This window comes from Stegostoma tigrinum, chromosome 33 (genome assembly GCF_030684315.1).
Source record: "Stegostoma tigrinum isolate sSteTig4 chromosome 33, sSteTig4.hap1, whole genome shotgun sequence".
Classification (NCBI taxonomy): Eukaryota; Metazoa; Chordata; class Chondrichthyes; order Orectolobiformes; family Stegostomatidae; genus Stegostoma; species Stegostoma tigrinum.
In genome coordinates, this window is record NC_081386.1 from 10,065,969 (window position 1) to 10,082,421 (window position 16,453).

Sequence of the window (16,453 nt, forward strand, 5' to 3'; positions counted from 1 at the left end):
CCTTTTTCCCAGGATGGTGACAGCTAGCACGAGGGGCATAGCTTTAAATTGAGGGGTGAAAGATATAGGACAGATGTCAGAGGTAGTTTCTTTACTCAGAGAGTAGTAAGGGAATGGAATGCTTTGCCTGCAACGGTAGTAGATTCGCCAACTTTAAGTACATTTAAGTCATCATTGGATAAGCATATGGACGTACATAGAATAGTGTAGGTTAGATGGGCTTGAGATCGGTATGCCAGGTCGGCACAACATGGAGGGCCGAAAGGCCTGTACTGTGCTGTAATGTTCTATGTTCCATGTTCTAAGTAAGAAGTAGGTGGCAAATGTTGCACTGTCTATGCACAGTAACCAAAATCAAGGCTCGTTTACAGACCAGGATTTCATGACATTACAAAAAAATTGGGTAATCATGCATTTTTGCTCTTTCAGTTTTATATGGGTGTCAAGGTAGAATGTAGAGGCCACATAAGGCTGTAAATTAAAACTGGTTCAGGTAGCTTCTAGTTAGATCACAATTTGTGTTTGCTAAAATGAAAATAAAGCGAAACATATTTCTTATCTGATCATTTGAATTGGAACAGTCAGTTAAAAAGCACTTAAAATGTGGACTGTGCATGCCTTTTAACTGGAAAGAGCTACAAGCTGTTTGACAGTCCAATACGTATCTGAGTTGAAAATGATTTTGAGAACCAATTAAACTGCTTATTTGCAAGGTCACAGCTGGATCATCTTTTTGTAATATCATTGCATAACTTTGAGATTTCATTCAAAAGCACACATTGGTTTTATAAAGATGAATCTAGGATTAAACAATGCCACAGCAGCCATTATAACTGAAAAATATATTTTGGCTTTATTTACAGAGAAACAGTTGGCTCAGCGGTTAGCACTGCTGCCTCACAGCGCCAGGGACCTGGATTCAATTCCACCCTTGGGCGACTGTGTCATGTTTGCACATTCTCCCTGTGTCTGTGTGGGTTTCGTCTGGGCACTCGGTTTCCTCCCATAGTCCAAAAAATATGCAGGTTAGGGTGGACTGGCAGTGCTACATTGCCCGTAGTGTTCAAGGGTGTGCAGGCTAGGTGGGTTAGCCATGGGAAATGCAGAGTCGCAGGGATAGGGTAACAGGGGTGAATCTGGGTAGTATGCTGCTTGGAAGGTCAGTGTGAACCCGATGGGCCAAATGGCCTATTTCCACACTGTAGGGATTCTATGAATTTATATCTGATCCCAGTGGATGTGAAGCGCAGTAGCACTGGGAAAAGATTGAACAAGCAAATAGCTTCTTGCTTGAGGGCAATTGATGCCAGCATTATTCAAGTCTGATTGCCCGGGAGCATCCAAGAAGATAGATATTCTTACTCACTCTATCAAAATCTGTCATCATTTTAATGCTTGTATTAAGTCTCCCTCTAATTTTTCCTGCCGTGTGGTGGGCCATCCAAGGTTTGAAACATTTCATATCCCTGATAAACCCTCTGTTCCCTGTCCAAGACCATATCATCCTTCCTAAAGTGTGGTGCCCAGAATTGTACAAGTAATTCAACTGAAGTCTAATGGGGAAAGGAACCCTTAGCCTAGTTAGGGCCATAAGCTCTGTTCATGTTCTAGGAACAAGCAGTTTTGACAGGGGTAAGGGTGAAATGTCATGGGAGGACAGGGACCTGGGTCAAAGTTTATATCCCACCCATTTTCTCTTCCCTGCACCTAAGAAGTGACCACTCTGTAGGCACAACAAAGAGGAAGAGGTTGTTTGGCTGTTGAACACTGTGGAGGTAGGGGAGGGCATATTGGATTTGTTGACGTGTTCTCCCCCGATTGAGTGATGGGAGACAATGATGGCAGGAGCAGAAAGATAGTCAAAATATGCTTTTAAAACTGTAACTCAGCATGTTACTCAGGAAGTCACTACATCCTGAAGGTGATTTCCTGACAGTTGTGCATGATAAACATTCCCACTTCTCCCCACCGTGCCCCTGTACATTTACATTGAATGTATTGATCTCTTAATTAATTAGATTATTTTAAAAGATATTCTTAAACCAGCTATTTTTAAGGTCGCTGAATGACAATCTCAACTTTGAGTTTGAATGTTGAGGTTAACTTGATTTCATAATCCAAGCTGCATAATATTGAGGGAATGCAGCCCTGTTATGCAGTGATGTCCTTTGAAGGAGAGACTAAACTAAGATGGTATTCCCCTTTTCAGGCAAGTGTAAAAGATCCCACAGAATGACTGTGGATAACTAAAGAGAAGTTCTGCCAGTATCCTGATCAGTACTTACCTCTCAAATAGTTTTACTGAATCAGATTATCACGTCATTATCTCGTTGCCTTTTAATGGATCCTGACGTGCTCAAATTGGCTACAGTGTGCTATATGCTTAAAAACAATGTTGGGTGATGAAGGATAGAACAACAGCCAATCTTTATTTATCCCAACATTTATTTACAGTGTGAAACACTTCTTGAATGCACCTCCTGTGTCCTAATTCAAATGCAGCCCTTTTTCAACTTGTGTCCCTTTACAATTGCTCGAATGAAGCCCCAATTAATGTTCTCTTCCCTGCACATAATTAAGTACTATTTTTATACAATTAAAATATGTTTTCACCCTTCTAACCATTTGAAAAGTACTTGATAGGCTATGTGATCTTCTGAGGACATGAACTGCATTCGGAATTTATAAACATTCTGTTCTTTTTCAATCATCATGTGCTTATGCAGATTATTTAACATAGAATCCCAACAGTATGGAAGCAGGCCATTCAGCCCGTCAAATCCATACTGACCCTCTGAAGAGTATCTCACCCTGCTACCCCATCCCTATAACCCTGCATTTCCCATGGCCAATCCACCCTAACCTGCTAATAAAATGTGAGGCTGGACGAACACAGCAGGCCAAGCAGCATCTCAGGAGCACAAAAGCTGACGTTTCGGGCCTAGACCCTTCATCAGAGAGGGGGATGGGGGGAGGGAACTGGAATAAATAGGGAGAGAGGGGGAGGCGGACCGAAGATGGAGAGTAAAGAAGATAGGTGGAGAGAGTGTAGGTGGGGAGGTAGGGAGGGGATAGGTCAGTCCGGGGAAGACGGACAGGTCAAGGAGGTGGGATGAGGTTAGTAGGTAGCGGGGGGTGCGGCTTGGGGTGGGAGGAAGGGATGGGTGAGAGGAAGAACCGGTTAGGGAGGCAGAGACAGGTTGGACTGGTTTTGGGATGCAGTGGGTGGGGGGGAAGAGCTGGGCTGGTTGTGTGGTGCAGTGGGGGGAGGGGACGAACTGGGCTGGTTGAGGGATGCAGTAGGGGAAAGGGAGATTTGAAAACTGGTGAAGTCCACATTGATACCATATGGCTGCAGGGTTCCCAGGCGGAATATGAGTTGCTGTTCCTGCAACCTTCGGGTGGCATCATTGTGGCAGTGCAGGAGGCCCATGATGGACATGTCATCAAGAGAATGGGAGGGGGAGTGGAAATGGTTTGCGACTGGGAGGTGCAGTTGTTTTTTGCGAACTGAGCGGAGGTGTTCTGCAAAGCGGTCCCCAAGCCTCCGCTTGGTTTCCCCAATGTAGAGGAAGCCGCACCGGGTACAGTGGATGCAGTATACCACATTGGCAGATGTGCAGGTGAACCTCTGCTTGATGTGGAATGTCATCTTGGGGCCTGGGATGGGGGTGAGGGAGGAGGTGTGGGGACAAGTGTAGCATTTCCTGCGGTTGCAGGGGAAGGAGCCGGGTGTGGTGGGGTTGGAGGGCAGTGTGGAGCGAACAAGGGAGTCACGGAGAGAGTGGTCTCTCCGGAAAGCAGACAGGGGAGGGGATGGAAAAATGTCTTGGGTGGTGGGGTCGGATTGTAAATGGCGGAAGTGTCGGAGGATAATGCGTTGTATCCGGAGGTTGGTAGGGTGGTGTGTGAGAACGAGGGGGATCCTCTTGGGGCGGTTGTGGCGGGGGCGGGGTGTGAGGGATGTGTCGCGGGAAATGCGGGAGACGCGGTCAAGCGGAGGAAACCAAGCGGAGGCTTGGGGACCGCTTTGCAGAACACCTCCGCTCAGTTCACAAAAAACAACTGCACCTCCCAGTCGCAAACCATTTCCACTCCCCCTCCCATTCTCTAGATGACATGTCCATCATGGGCCTCCTGCACTGCCACAATGATGCCACCCGAAGGTTGCAGGAACAGCAACTCATATTCCGCCTGGGAACCCTGCAGCCATATGGTATCAATGTGGACTTCACCAGTTTCAAAATCTCCCCTTCCCCTACTGCATCCCTCAACCAGCCCAGTTCGTCCCCTCCCCCCACTGCACCACACAACCAGCCCAGCTCTTCCCCCCCACCCACTGCATCCCAAAACCAGTCCAACCTGTCTCTGCCTCCCTAACCGGTTCTTCCTCTCACCCATCCCTTCCTCCCACCCCAAGCCGCACCCCCCGCTACCTACTAACCTCATCCCACCTCCTTGACCTGTCCGTCTTCCCCGGACTGACCTATCCCCTCCCTACCTCCCCACCTACACTCTCTCCACCTATCTTCTTTACTCTCCATCTTCGGTCCGCCTCCCCCTCTCTCCCTATTTATTCCAGTTCCCTCCCCCCATCCCCCTCTCTGATGAAGGGTCTAGGCCCGAAACGTCAGCTTTTGTGCTCCTGAGATGCTGCTTGGCCTGCTGTGTTCGTCCAGCCTCACATTTTATTAGCTTGGAATCCCCAGCATCTGCAGTTCCCATTATCTCTGATACAATCCCACCCTAACCTGCATATGATTAGACTGTGGGAGGGAAACAGAGCACCTGGAGGAAACCCACGCAGCAATGGGTAGAATGTGCAAACTCCACACAGACAGTCGCCAGAGGCTGGATTTGAACCTTCGTCCCTGGTGCTGTGAGGCTGCAGTGTTCGTTGTTGAGCTACCTTGCTGCCCTAGTAGTATGGTAGTGAGGTTATTTTTTATGCTTTCATTACAAAAGTACAATTTTGTACAACTCTGCTCTTGTGTCAAAAATAACAACTTGGACCCCCTTTCCATGTGTGTCACCATCCAGTTCCAAGTCAGTTGCTGGAGGCAAGGACAGCACCAACATGTCAGCTCTCCTTGGCCACGAGCAGCTCAGTTTTAATAATTACTCCACAACAGGCAGAGGTGGGGCTGTAGGAACATTTGAGATTCCTGAACAACTGGGACAGACATATTGGCAAAGTATTAAGGTACTTTGTAAAAAATCTATCCTTCCTCGCCACACGGGCATCACTGGCAAGAACGAAATTTGTTGCCATCACTAAATACCCTTGAGCACTTCAAATGCAGGTAACAGTCAGCCACATTGCTATGGACCTGGAGTCACATGGAGACCAGGCTGGGTAAGATTGGCAGATTTTCTTCCCTTAAAGGCATCTGTGAATGAATCAGGTGTTTTTTTTAATGAAAATCAATATTGGGTCCATGGTCACTATTATTGAGATGAGTTTTCAAAATCCTAGAATTATTTATTTGAATATAATTTCCACCAGCTGCTTTGGTGGAATGTGAGCTATGTTCTCAGGCCATTAGCTTAGATTGCTGGTTCCGTGACATTACCATCATGCCACCATCTCCCTCACTGATTTAATTAATACAAGGCTGTTTACTGCATCTAAAACTGCTCACTTCTTTAGCGCTAAAGCATAAAATGGAAGGAAGCTGGTGTGAAGCATGAACACTAGCATGGAACATGGGAGCTGAATGGCCTGTTCCTGTGCTGTACATTGTATCTAGTTCTGAGTAAGATAGATGAGCTAGCCGTATTCCTGCCAGAGGATTACTGTCTCTGCCACCCATCTGTGACAGACAGCTTACTTTCATGTTTTCTGACTGTCTGTTGGCATTCAGTGACCTTGGTTCCTGGACCTCATTTGCAGGAGAGGTGGAGAGTATGACCTCCACGTATGGATTTTTGTACACCTCACCTTTCGGGGCTCAAATCAAAGAAGGAAAGAAACTGTCCATCCATGCATCTAGCAGGATTGCATTTTTAACCCGTGTCTGTTTTCAGAGAATTTACGACTGAGCATTGCATTGCCTCTTTGCAAGGGTAGACCTTTTCAATGCTGTTCAAAGATACTGCTCTGACAAAACTGAAAAAAAAAACAATTTTCACCAGGACTAGGAACCCACAAGTGTTCTGAATGTGACACATCTAATTTGTCTTTACTCTCCTGATCTTGCAAACCCTGCCTGTATTCTGTATTAAATGCCATCTCTGGGCTAGCACTTCCTACTTAGTTGGTGTGGCTGATGCTAGCTCCCTCCCCACTCTCATATTGGCTCTGCACATGGCAAAAACAGCTGCTGCCTGTAGCACCAAAGAGGATGGATCTGTGGAAATTCACACAAGACATTTGGTACATCATTGTAACGGCTGAGGTCCAATCCACGCTTCTCCTCCCAAATAAATGGTGTGCTGTATCACCTTGATGGTGGCTTTCAGGAGTGCCATTCCATACTGCTTCACTGACCCTATTTAGATCTTCAGTCAGTTAATCAACTATTGCATTTAACCTATCCTGTGACAGCACATTGAATCCATCACAGTGAGCCCATGAAGAACTCAGTCCCTCTGGTTAACAACTCATGTTGGTCCTCATGGAAGCCTCTGAATTTATGTCATTTGGGACAGCACTGTCTGGGAACTTGTTGCCTGTGAACTGACTCCTCCTTGTTTTTCACATCAACTGTAACTCTTACACTGTCCTCCAATCCTATCTTTTCAACATAAGGTCATTAGTAGGTATGTTTATTGCAGATCATTGATTGTTCAGTTATCAATCACAGTTTCTCTGATAATGAAACAGTCAGTTCCTGCATGCAACATGGTATTCCTACAGCATAGAATCAGGCCATTCAGCCCATCAAGTCCACACTGACCCCCTGAAGAGCACCCCACCTTATCCCTGTAAACCCACATTTCCCAAGGCTAACCCACCTACCCTGCACATCCCTGGACACTATGGGTAATTTAGAATGGCTAGTCCACCTACCCTGCACATCTTTGAACTATGGGAGGTAACCAGAACACCTGGAGGAAGCCCATGCATACACAAGGAGAATGTGCAGATTCCACACAGACAGTAGGCCGAGGGTGGAATCAAACCCAGGCCCCTGGCACCGTGAGGTAGCCGTGCTAACAGGGCAGCCCTGTGCCAGCCTGGACAGCACTCAAGATTGGGCTTCTCTGTAGCAAGTTATTCTTAAGCCCGTACAAATGCCAGGCATGACAGTTTCTAACGAGACAAACTCGCCATCTCCCCATGATACGCGGTGATGTTTCTTCACAGCTGCTGGATTACAATCCTGAAACTCTTTCTCCAAACAGCACTGTCGCTGGATGGATTGCAGCAGTTCAAAACAGCAACTCAGCTTCTCAGAGGCAGTTCAGGATGGGCAGTAAGTTCTGGCTTTGTCAGTGATGTGCCCGTCTTGTAAGCTGTAAACAGAGAGTCAGTTTAATTTGTGCAAGATGTGGATTTCCATGGACAGGCTTCTTAAAAAGCTTATTACATTCCTGCTGCTATACCAGTCTCCAAGTGGCTTAGACCCATCAGTATAAGACTTCTCACAAAGTCATCTGAGAGCATTTTTAAAGCAGCATCATCAATATATCAAACATAACAGTTGCTGTAAACCACAGGCTGTTACCTCACCTTAATTTGAAATAATATTGTGTCTACAATTGACAATAAAATAAAGATTAAGATCTTTGCACAGCAGTCAGTTGAAGCTTTAGGGACTCTGTGCTTCAAACTGTGTTTAACTTTTCGAGTAGGAAGAAAAGTAGCAATTCAGAAACCAGTACGTGTACACGTCAATAAATTTATATCCAGAGTGAATAGAGGGTGACTGGACAGTAAACCGAAACCTGTCAGAAATTTGATTTTTGTTCTTTGTTTTGTAGATATAAATAAACTGACTTTAAAAATTGTGGCATTGACCCAAAGTGAAGTCCTAAAGAGAGCCTGAGATACTCTGCAATGTTCCTGTCTTAGATTTTTGCTACAGTGTTGAGTACAGTGGAGTTTAGAGGCACAGTGATTCCAGTTTGTGATCTGTATCCAGAAACAGCTATGCATTCTGCTGTAAAGTGGTGTTTTCATCTTGTTGTGCTGTATGATCAGAAAGTGCGAATAAACCCAGCAGGAGTCTCGCCTCCTGCTCTCAGCTGTACTTTGCACTTACAGCTGCAAGTGTAAACTTGTCCTGGAGGTTTGTGGGAAACATTACTTGACTCCATCACGCGAACAGCAAGCTTCCCATTCTCGCCTTCTGTAAACGGTAGGCAGACTCACATTGGTCCCTTCCTGTAATATTCAGTAGCTTGTTCTGGCTGTGAGTACCAAACTGCATTGGCTTACCTGGAGCAGAGCAGACAGTTACAAATTGACATAAAATGCACATATGGCTGTTAAGGGTTTTTCAGTTATTATTAAGCATTATTAGTCACTGGGATGCATAGTATTTCAATATTTAAGATGAAACCAGATAAGCATTTGAGAGAGAGGGATAGAAGGATACACTGACGAAGTTAAGTGGAAGTAGACTTGTGTAGAGAATTAATAATTCAAACTGAATAGCCTTGCATCGTCCATAGGTGGGTTTTCTGATCAATAAATACAGGTACAAGCAGTGCAGATCATCAGTATTTCTTGCAGAGAAAGCAGAATGAATGCTTCAGGTCTAGAGACACTTCTGCAGAAAGGTCACTAGACCCGTAACATTAATTCTGCTTTCACTCCACGTACACTGCCAGATCTGCTGAGTTTCTCCCGCACTTTCTGTTTTTGGTTCAGATTTCCAGCATTCACTATTCTTTGTTTTATCATCAGTATTCTTGTAAGCTAAGAAATGATCAATCATTGTAATCTTCTATGTACATCAGAAACATGCAGAAGCTCACAGTAAGGGGTTAAAGTCTGTCACTGTGCTAACGCATCCAGTAATGAAAGAATGGGAATGGACACATTGCTCAACCATTAGAATTTTTCATTGCCGTTTCATGTCAAGGAGGCGATCTTACACTTAGGAAAAACTGTGGATGCTGTAAATCAGAAACAAAAACAGAAATTGCTGGAAAAGCTCAGCAGGTCTGGCAGCATCTGTTGAGAGAAATCAGAGTTAGCGTTTCAAGTTGAGTGACCCTTCCTCAGAATCTGATATCCCCATGTACTCTTTGAAATTAAACATGTTGGAAGAGATAGGTATGGAAAGTTTGGCTCAGAAGTAAAGGTTGGATAGGCTGGGACTTTTTCACTGCAGGGTAGCAGGTCGAGAGGTGACTTTATAGAAACTTCCAAATCATGATTGTTATAGAAAGGTTTAATGACATATGTCTTTTCCCTAGTTTAGGAGATTTCAAGATGAGGGGGCACATTATTAAGATAAGAAGTCAGAGATCAAGAGAAGATTTGAGAGGCAATTGTTTTACACGTGTGATCCTAACTTATCAACACTATAATGTCCTGTGGTAGAAGTCAATATCATTGTGGGTAATAGTGCTTTGTATTATTTCAATTTCTGACTGGGTGTAAGAATACAATTTTTGATTGGTCGTCCAATATATGTCTTCCTGGAGATTTTTCTTCCCCACTGACATCAAGCAGCAGATTTTGATTCATTGATTTCAGACTGTAGTCAAAAATTAAAATGACTCCCAACTGATTATTATCACAGGGCTTCTGTCATTGTGTACAGTCCAGCCTTGTGGATATTTAATAGTCAGAATATGAAAAAGTAAATTCCATAGAATTAAACAATGCTAAATACCCAAAACAGAACCTACTTGTGCCGTTACCATTTATATTATAGAATTATATTTAGAAAGAATTTTTAGCTTGCAAGAGAACTTTCAATTTTGGAAGGTTTAATTGCACGATGAAAGAATGCCTATATTCATAGAATCATACTGCATGGGAACAGTCCATTCAGTCCAACTCGTCCATGCTGACCAGGTTACCCAAACTAGAATAGTCCCATATGTCTGCAATTGGCCCATATCCCTCTAAACCTTTCCTCTTCATTTAACTGGCCAAATGTTTTTCACATGTTCTATTGTACCTGCATCTACCACTTCCTCTGGCAGTTCATTCCATAAATGTGACATCCTCTGTGCGAAAAAGTTGTCCCTTTTAAACCTTTCTCTTTTCACCTTAAAATTATCCCCTGTAGTTTTGAGCTCCCCAGCTCGAAGGAAAAGACTTTTGGTATTCACCTTATCTATGCCACTTATGATTTTATAAATGTCCATAAGGTCACCCTTCAACCTCCTATGCTCCAAGGAAAAATATCCCAGCCTATCCAACGTCTCCTTATAACTCAAACTCTGCAGTCCTGGCAACATCCTGGTAAATATTTTCTGTACCCTTTCCATTTTAACAAGATCCTTTCTATAACTGAGTGACTAGAACCGTACATGCTGGTTTAAGATGGCACGGCCACTGATCCAAATGCACGCATTGCCTTCTCGACCTTTTGTCTATTTCCTCTCCTGTGAAAAGGTCATTGGATCCAACAGGATGCATTCTCTTTCATTCTGATTCCCACATTTCATAATTTCAACCTTTTGCTCCATTAGCAAATTATTTCAAGTATTTATTGCCTTCAGCCTAAAGAATTTACTCGTCATAAAGGATCAGGTCTAGATTTAGATTTCACTAATTGAATTTATATCTTCTGGTTCTATCCTCCTGACTGTCTTGAAACAATTTTAATTTCTATTTAAACATTTTTAATTTGACATGTACCCCACTGTGCGAGTGGGAAATGGTGAACATGTCTGATATAGTCGAAGGGGTAAAGAGAATGGTCTCTATTGAATGGGGAGGCATCTGTAGGGAATGGGCAGGTGTCATGAGAATGAAGAGTGTGACTGTAGAGAATGGAGAAGAGGCCTGTGGAATGGAGTGTGTGTCCATAGGAAATGGAGAATGTGCCTGTAAAATGAAATTGGGGTCCACAGGAAATGGGGAATATGTCTTTGGAATGGAGTGTGTCCTTAGGGAATGGGGAAGGGACCTACAGAATGGACTGTGTGTCTATAGGAATGAGAAATGTGTCTTTGGAATGGGGTGTGTGTCTATGGGAATGGGGAATATGCCTACGGAATAGGTTATGTGCCCATAGGAATGAGAAATGTGTCTTTGGAATGGGGTGTGCATCTATAGGAATGGGCAATGTGTCAATGGAACAGTGTGTCCACAGGGAGTGGGGAAGGGACCTATGAATGGTGAAAGTGTTCATTGAGAATGGATTACGAACCCAGGAACTAAAGCAAAATATTAATTTTGGTAACTGGTTATGTCTCATATCCTTTTGTGCTTTTCTGTTTGATTTGAAAATGCAGTGGACTGAACAGTTCACAGTTCTGTGTGTTCGGCCACAAAAGAAAAAAACAGAGTTTTTACGCAATATGTGAACAAAAACAATGTAACTATAGAGTTATGACGGTTCAGGGTTCCTTGATTACTGATCTCTTTGTGATGGCTTATTGTACATTATTTCATTATGTCAGTGTCACTCTTGTTCTTGCTCTCATTCCTTAAGCTCAGAAGGAGCTATCAGTGAAACATATAAACCCACAAGATACTTTGTTCATAAAGGGAATAGTGTGAGTCCTTTGTCAGACCTCTGGCTGGCAGGAACACCCTGTTGTCTGAGGTTTCTATGTAGAGGCAAATTTGGCCGTTGATATGAATGATCCTAACATATCAACACCATAATGTCCTGTGGTAGAAGTCGATACCGTTGTGAGTAATAGTGCTCTGTACATAACTGCTGTGTCCATCACGTTCTAACATCTTATCTACCTGCTTTGCTGACCTGATAGTGTGTATGTTATTGTTTCCAGGACTCTGAGAAAAAAGGCTTGATAGGCAAGATCCACATGGTTCAAGACATTGTTATTACAGTTCAAAATTTCCTGGACACAGCAGCATCGTTTGGTGAAAGAATCAAGAAGTAAGTATTGTTGTTGGCTTTGAGCTGTATAAAGTTACCACTTATTGATCATGCAACCTGACCGTACTTGATTTGATATTTGACGATATCACAAAAGTTAGACATTTATCAACTAATGGTTAATATCCAGTGAAATATTAAAGTGATGATCAAGCTACATTTCCTTCCTTTTGAAATAAGTTGGTAGCCGTGATGTGGAGGTGCCAGTGTTGGACTGGGGTGGACAAGGTAGAAGTTACGTGACACCAGGTTAATTTGAAATCACAAGCTTTCAGAGCACTGCTCCTCCAACTGACGAAGGAACAGCGACCAGAAAGCTTACAATTTCAAATAAACCTGTAGGACGATAACCTGGTGCCGTGTGACCTCTGACCTTGAAATACGTTCCACCACTTCCTCTTTTTTGTGAATTTCATCTTGTCACAACATTATTTTGTGGACTGAGTAAATTCCTCTCTCAGTCCTGAGGTTGGTATAAACAATGATTACTGAATTTTGAAAATGGTGCAATTTGACCCTATTCCTTTCACACTTGAGCGTAATTTAAATCTGCAAAGAACATGCCAGATCTCCTTGAACTAATCAGAATTAAGAAGTTAGTTTATTGAAAATGGTGATTCTTCTGGAGATGTCCTGTAATAAATTTCAGTTTTTTTTGAAAGATCTCAGATCACAGTCTTATTTTCTCTCAGTCCTGATCAATTTTGCAGAATTTGGCATCACTTTTGAAGAGACAGAGAGAGAGAGTCTTTATAATTGGTGTAAAGTTCCTTAGACAGCCTTCCCAGTCCACAATTACTACCACCTAAAAGGACAAGGGTAGTAGATAGGGGGGGAAATACCGCCACCTGCAAGTTCAGCTCCAGACCACTTGCTTCCCCGACCTGGAATATATCGCAGTTTCTTCATTTTTACTGGGTAAAATCTTGGAACTGGAGTCCTGCAGCAGGTTTCTGATCTCCTGTCTCCCCAAGGTCTATCTACCATCTCCAAGGCACAAGTCAGGAATGTGATGGAGTAGCCCCCACTTGCCTAGATGTGTGCAGCTCCAACAACACTCAAGAAACCTGACACCATCCAGCACAAAGTAGCCTGCTTGATTGACCTTGCATAAGCAAAATATTTGGCAGTGCCATCAATGATGCTGGGTAGCAGTGATGATATACTGTTTACAAAATGTGCTACAGAAATTTGCTAAGGCTCCACACACAGCTCCTTCTCAACCCATGACCACTTCCGTCTAGAAGGAATGAACAGTGAGCACATGGAAACAAAACAACTACAAATTCCCCTCTAATCCATTTGCCATCTGACTTGGAAATATATTATTGTTTCTTTAGTGCCAGTAGATCAAAACTCCCCCCTAACGGCTGTATGGATCTACCTACTACATGTGAATTGCAGCGGTTCAAGAAGGCAGCTCGCCACCACTTTCCCAGGGACATCAGGGAATGGGTGATAAAGGCTTCCCCACCATGAACGCTCATATCCCATGAGTTAGTTTGAAATGTTTCTGGACGCTATTCCATATCGCTGGCCTTTTTATTTTGGTGTGGCACAAAGCCAAAGCTTATATCAGGGCCATTCACTGGATGTAGATGTGTGAAAACGTGACTGTTGGCCCACAAAGGGGACAATCCATTTTTACAGAATTTCAGTGCAGAACACAAAAGGGTTGTTCGTGGTGGCGAAAGAGATAATCTGAAAGGAGGATCCTTTGTAGGATCCCCCTACTAAGAGCAAAGTGAGCAAGACACAAACAAAATGGTAGGGGACAAGAGTCTAAGAAAAATGAGGAACAGACATAATGCTGAAGTTATCATGGAACCCTGATGTGTGGAAGCAGGCCATTCGGCCCATCAAGCCCATACCACCCCTATGAAGGGCATCTCACCCTGTCCCTGTGTCTGCGCACTTCCCATGGCCAATCCACCCAACCTGCAAATCTGTGTGACTGTCAAAGGAAACCGGAGCACCTGGAGAAGACCCACACAGACACAGTGAGAACATGCAAACTCCACACAGACAGTCGCTTGAGGCTGGAATCCAACCTGGGTCCCTGATGCTGTGAGCCACTGTGCTGCCCCGTGAGTCATGGAAACTAATGCTGAGACCTCAAGGCTGTAAAATTCCAAAGCGGAAAGTAAGGTGTTGTGCCTCGAGCTTGCATTGTGCTTCATCTGAGCATTGCAGCAAGCCCAGCAGAGAAAAGTTAGCCTGAGAGCAAAGCAGTTTATTGAAATGTCAATCGCAGAAGCCAAAACATTTGCCCATTCAGCTCCTCTCTCCCCACTGCCCAAGACCCCAAACACACCTCCTTGGTGAAGCTGCGTTTTACTGATAGTTCTGTCAATCTAGTCTACTGTGTTCACTGCTTACAATGTGGGCTCCTTTATGTTGGCAAGAATAAATACAGACTTGTTGACTTGCTTTGCAGAGCACATCTGCTCTGTCCATAGGGGTGATCTTGACTTCCTGTGCTCGCCGTTTCAACCTAAACCACTTTGGGATTACCATTGACCAGAAAGTAAAATGGATGTGCTATAAATATTGTGGATATAAGAACAGGATAGAGATGGGTAAAAAGCAGTGAACAATTCACCTTGTGACTCCGCAAAACTAGTTTGCCATCTCTAAGGCAGAAGAAAGCAGCGAGCTGGAATGCTCCCTACTTGTCTGGATGAGGGCAGCGCCAACATTGCATTAGCTTTGCTAACTGCCAATTGACCCTGCCTGTTAACCTCAAGAGAATCCTGAACTCGGACTTTCTGCTTCAGATTTCTGAAGCGTTTCCCCATTTGGAACCTCTTCTTCCTAACAAAGTGCATAACCTCACACCTTGCCATGTTGTATTTGATCTGCCACTTCTTTACCCGCCTTTCTTGCTTGTCCAGGCCCTTTTACAGCCTCCCCGCTTCATCAACACTACCTGTTCCTCCATTTATCTTTGTGTCGACTGTAAATTTAGCAACAATGCCCTCAGTTCCTTTATCCAGATCATTAATGTATAACATGAATAGTTATGACCCCAGCACTGACCTTTGCAGAACTTCACTAGTCACCGGTTGCTATCCTGAAAAAGACCCTTTTGTCCCTACTCGCTGCTTTTGCCAGTCAGCTAATCCTCTATCAATGCCAGTACCTTGTCCCTAAGACCGTGGTCTGTTATCTTACTTACCAGCCTCACATGTGGCACCTTGTCAAAGACCTTCTGGAAATCCAAATAGATCATGTCCACTGACCTTGTCTGACTTGTTTGTTACCTCCTCAAAGAATTCTAACATTTTTTTTCAGGTATGACCTCCTCTTGATGAAGCTGTGCTGTCTTAGCCCTGTTTTACTATGCACTTCCAGGTACTCTGTAATCCCATCCTTAATAATGGACTCGAAAATCTTAACAATGGCCAAGGTTAGGCTAACTGGTCTTTAGTTTCCCGTCTTTTGTCTCTGTCCCTTCTTAAACAGGGTGTTACAGTAGCCACTTTCCAATCCTCATCGACCCTCCGTGACTCCACTGAAAGACCACCCCCTCAGCTGTCTCCTTCAGAACTCTGGTGTGTAGTCCATCTGGCCTGGGTGATCTATCCATCTTCAGGTCTTTCAGCTTCCCCAGCACCTCCTTAGTGATGGCCACTGCACTCACCTCTGTCCCCGACTTGTTTGAAGTTCTGGTATGCTGCTGATCTTTCTCTGTGAAGACTGGTGCAAAGGACCAATTCAGTTCCTCCGCCATCTTTTTGTTCACCATGGAGATTTCTCCAGCCTCATATTCCAAGCAACCTTCTTCTTTATTACTAGCGAGCTCACTCTAATATTCCAGCTTCTCCCTACTTATTGCCTCATTGATTATCCTCTGCTTGTTTTTAAAGTCTTCCCAGCCTTCTGGCTTCCCACCAATCTTCAACACATTCTATGCTTTTTCATTTGCCTTTATCCTGTCCCTGACTTCCCTTGGCAGGCGTGGTTGTCTCATCCTCCCTTTTGTAAGTTTCTGCTTTTTTGGGATGAATTTCTTCTGCGCCTCCCAAATTACCCCCAGAAACACCTGCCATTACTGCTCTACTGTCTTCCCTGCTAGGCTCCTCTTCCAGTCAACTCTGGCCAGCTCCTTCTGCAGTGAAGGTAAAGCCTGCACTGACACATCAGTTTCATTTGCCACCTTCCTGCAAAACATGAGAAATATTCAGAGATGGCAAAGTACTTAAAGAAGCATTGCATGTGGGTGCTGAACCTTTATTCAAAGACTTTAAGAATGAACAAGAAAGAAACACAAGCCACATCACTTGAAACTCCCACTGTATCGAAACAATTGGAATGTTTGTCCATTTCAGCAAGTACAACAGGACCTGAAGGACTGTGAATGTTTCTCACTGCAGTTTGATGAACCCATTGACATGCCAACACAGTTCAGTTGGTTGCTTTTGTGTGCATGGTTTTTAAGAACTTTACACCTGAAGTGGATCTTCTCACCC

The 16,453-nt window shown here is 44.0% G+C and overlaps 1 protein-coding gene across 1 annotated transcript in view; it reads left to right on the forward strand.

Moving 5' to 3' along the window:
- LOC125467232 (multiple C2 and transmembrane domain-containing protein 2-like) overlaps nucleotides 1-16,453 on the forward strand; it is a 476,933-nt gene that overhangs the window by 423,734 nt on the left and 36,746 nt on the right. The window contains exon 20 of the mRNA XM_048562803.2: nucleotides 11,872-11,981. Coding sequence (XP_048418760.1) covers nucleotides 11,872-11,981 — 110 coding nt within the window. The remainder of the gene's footprint in view (nucleotides 1-11,871; nucleotides 11,982-16,453) is intronic.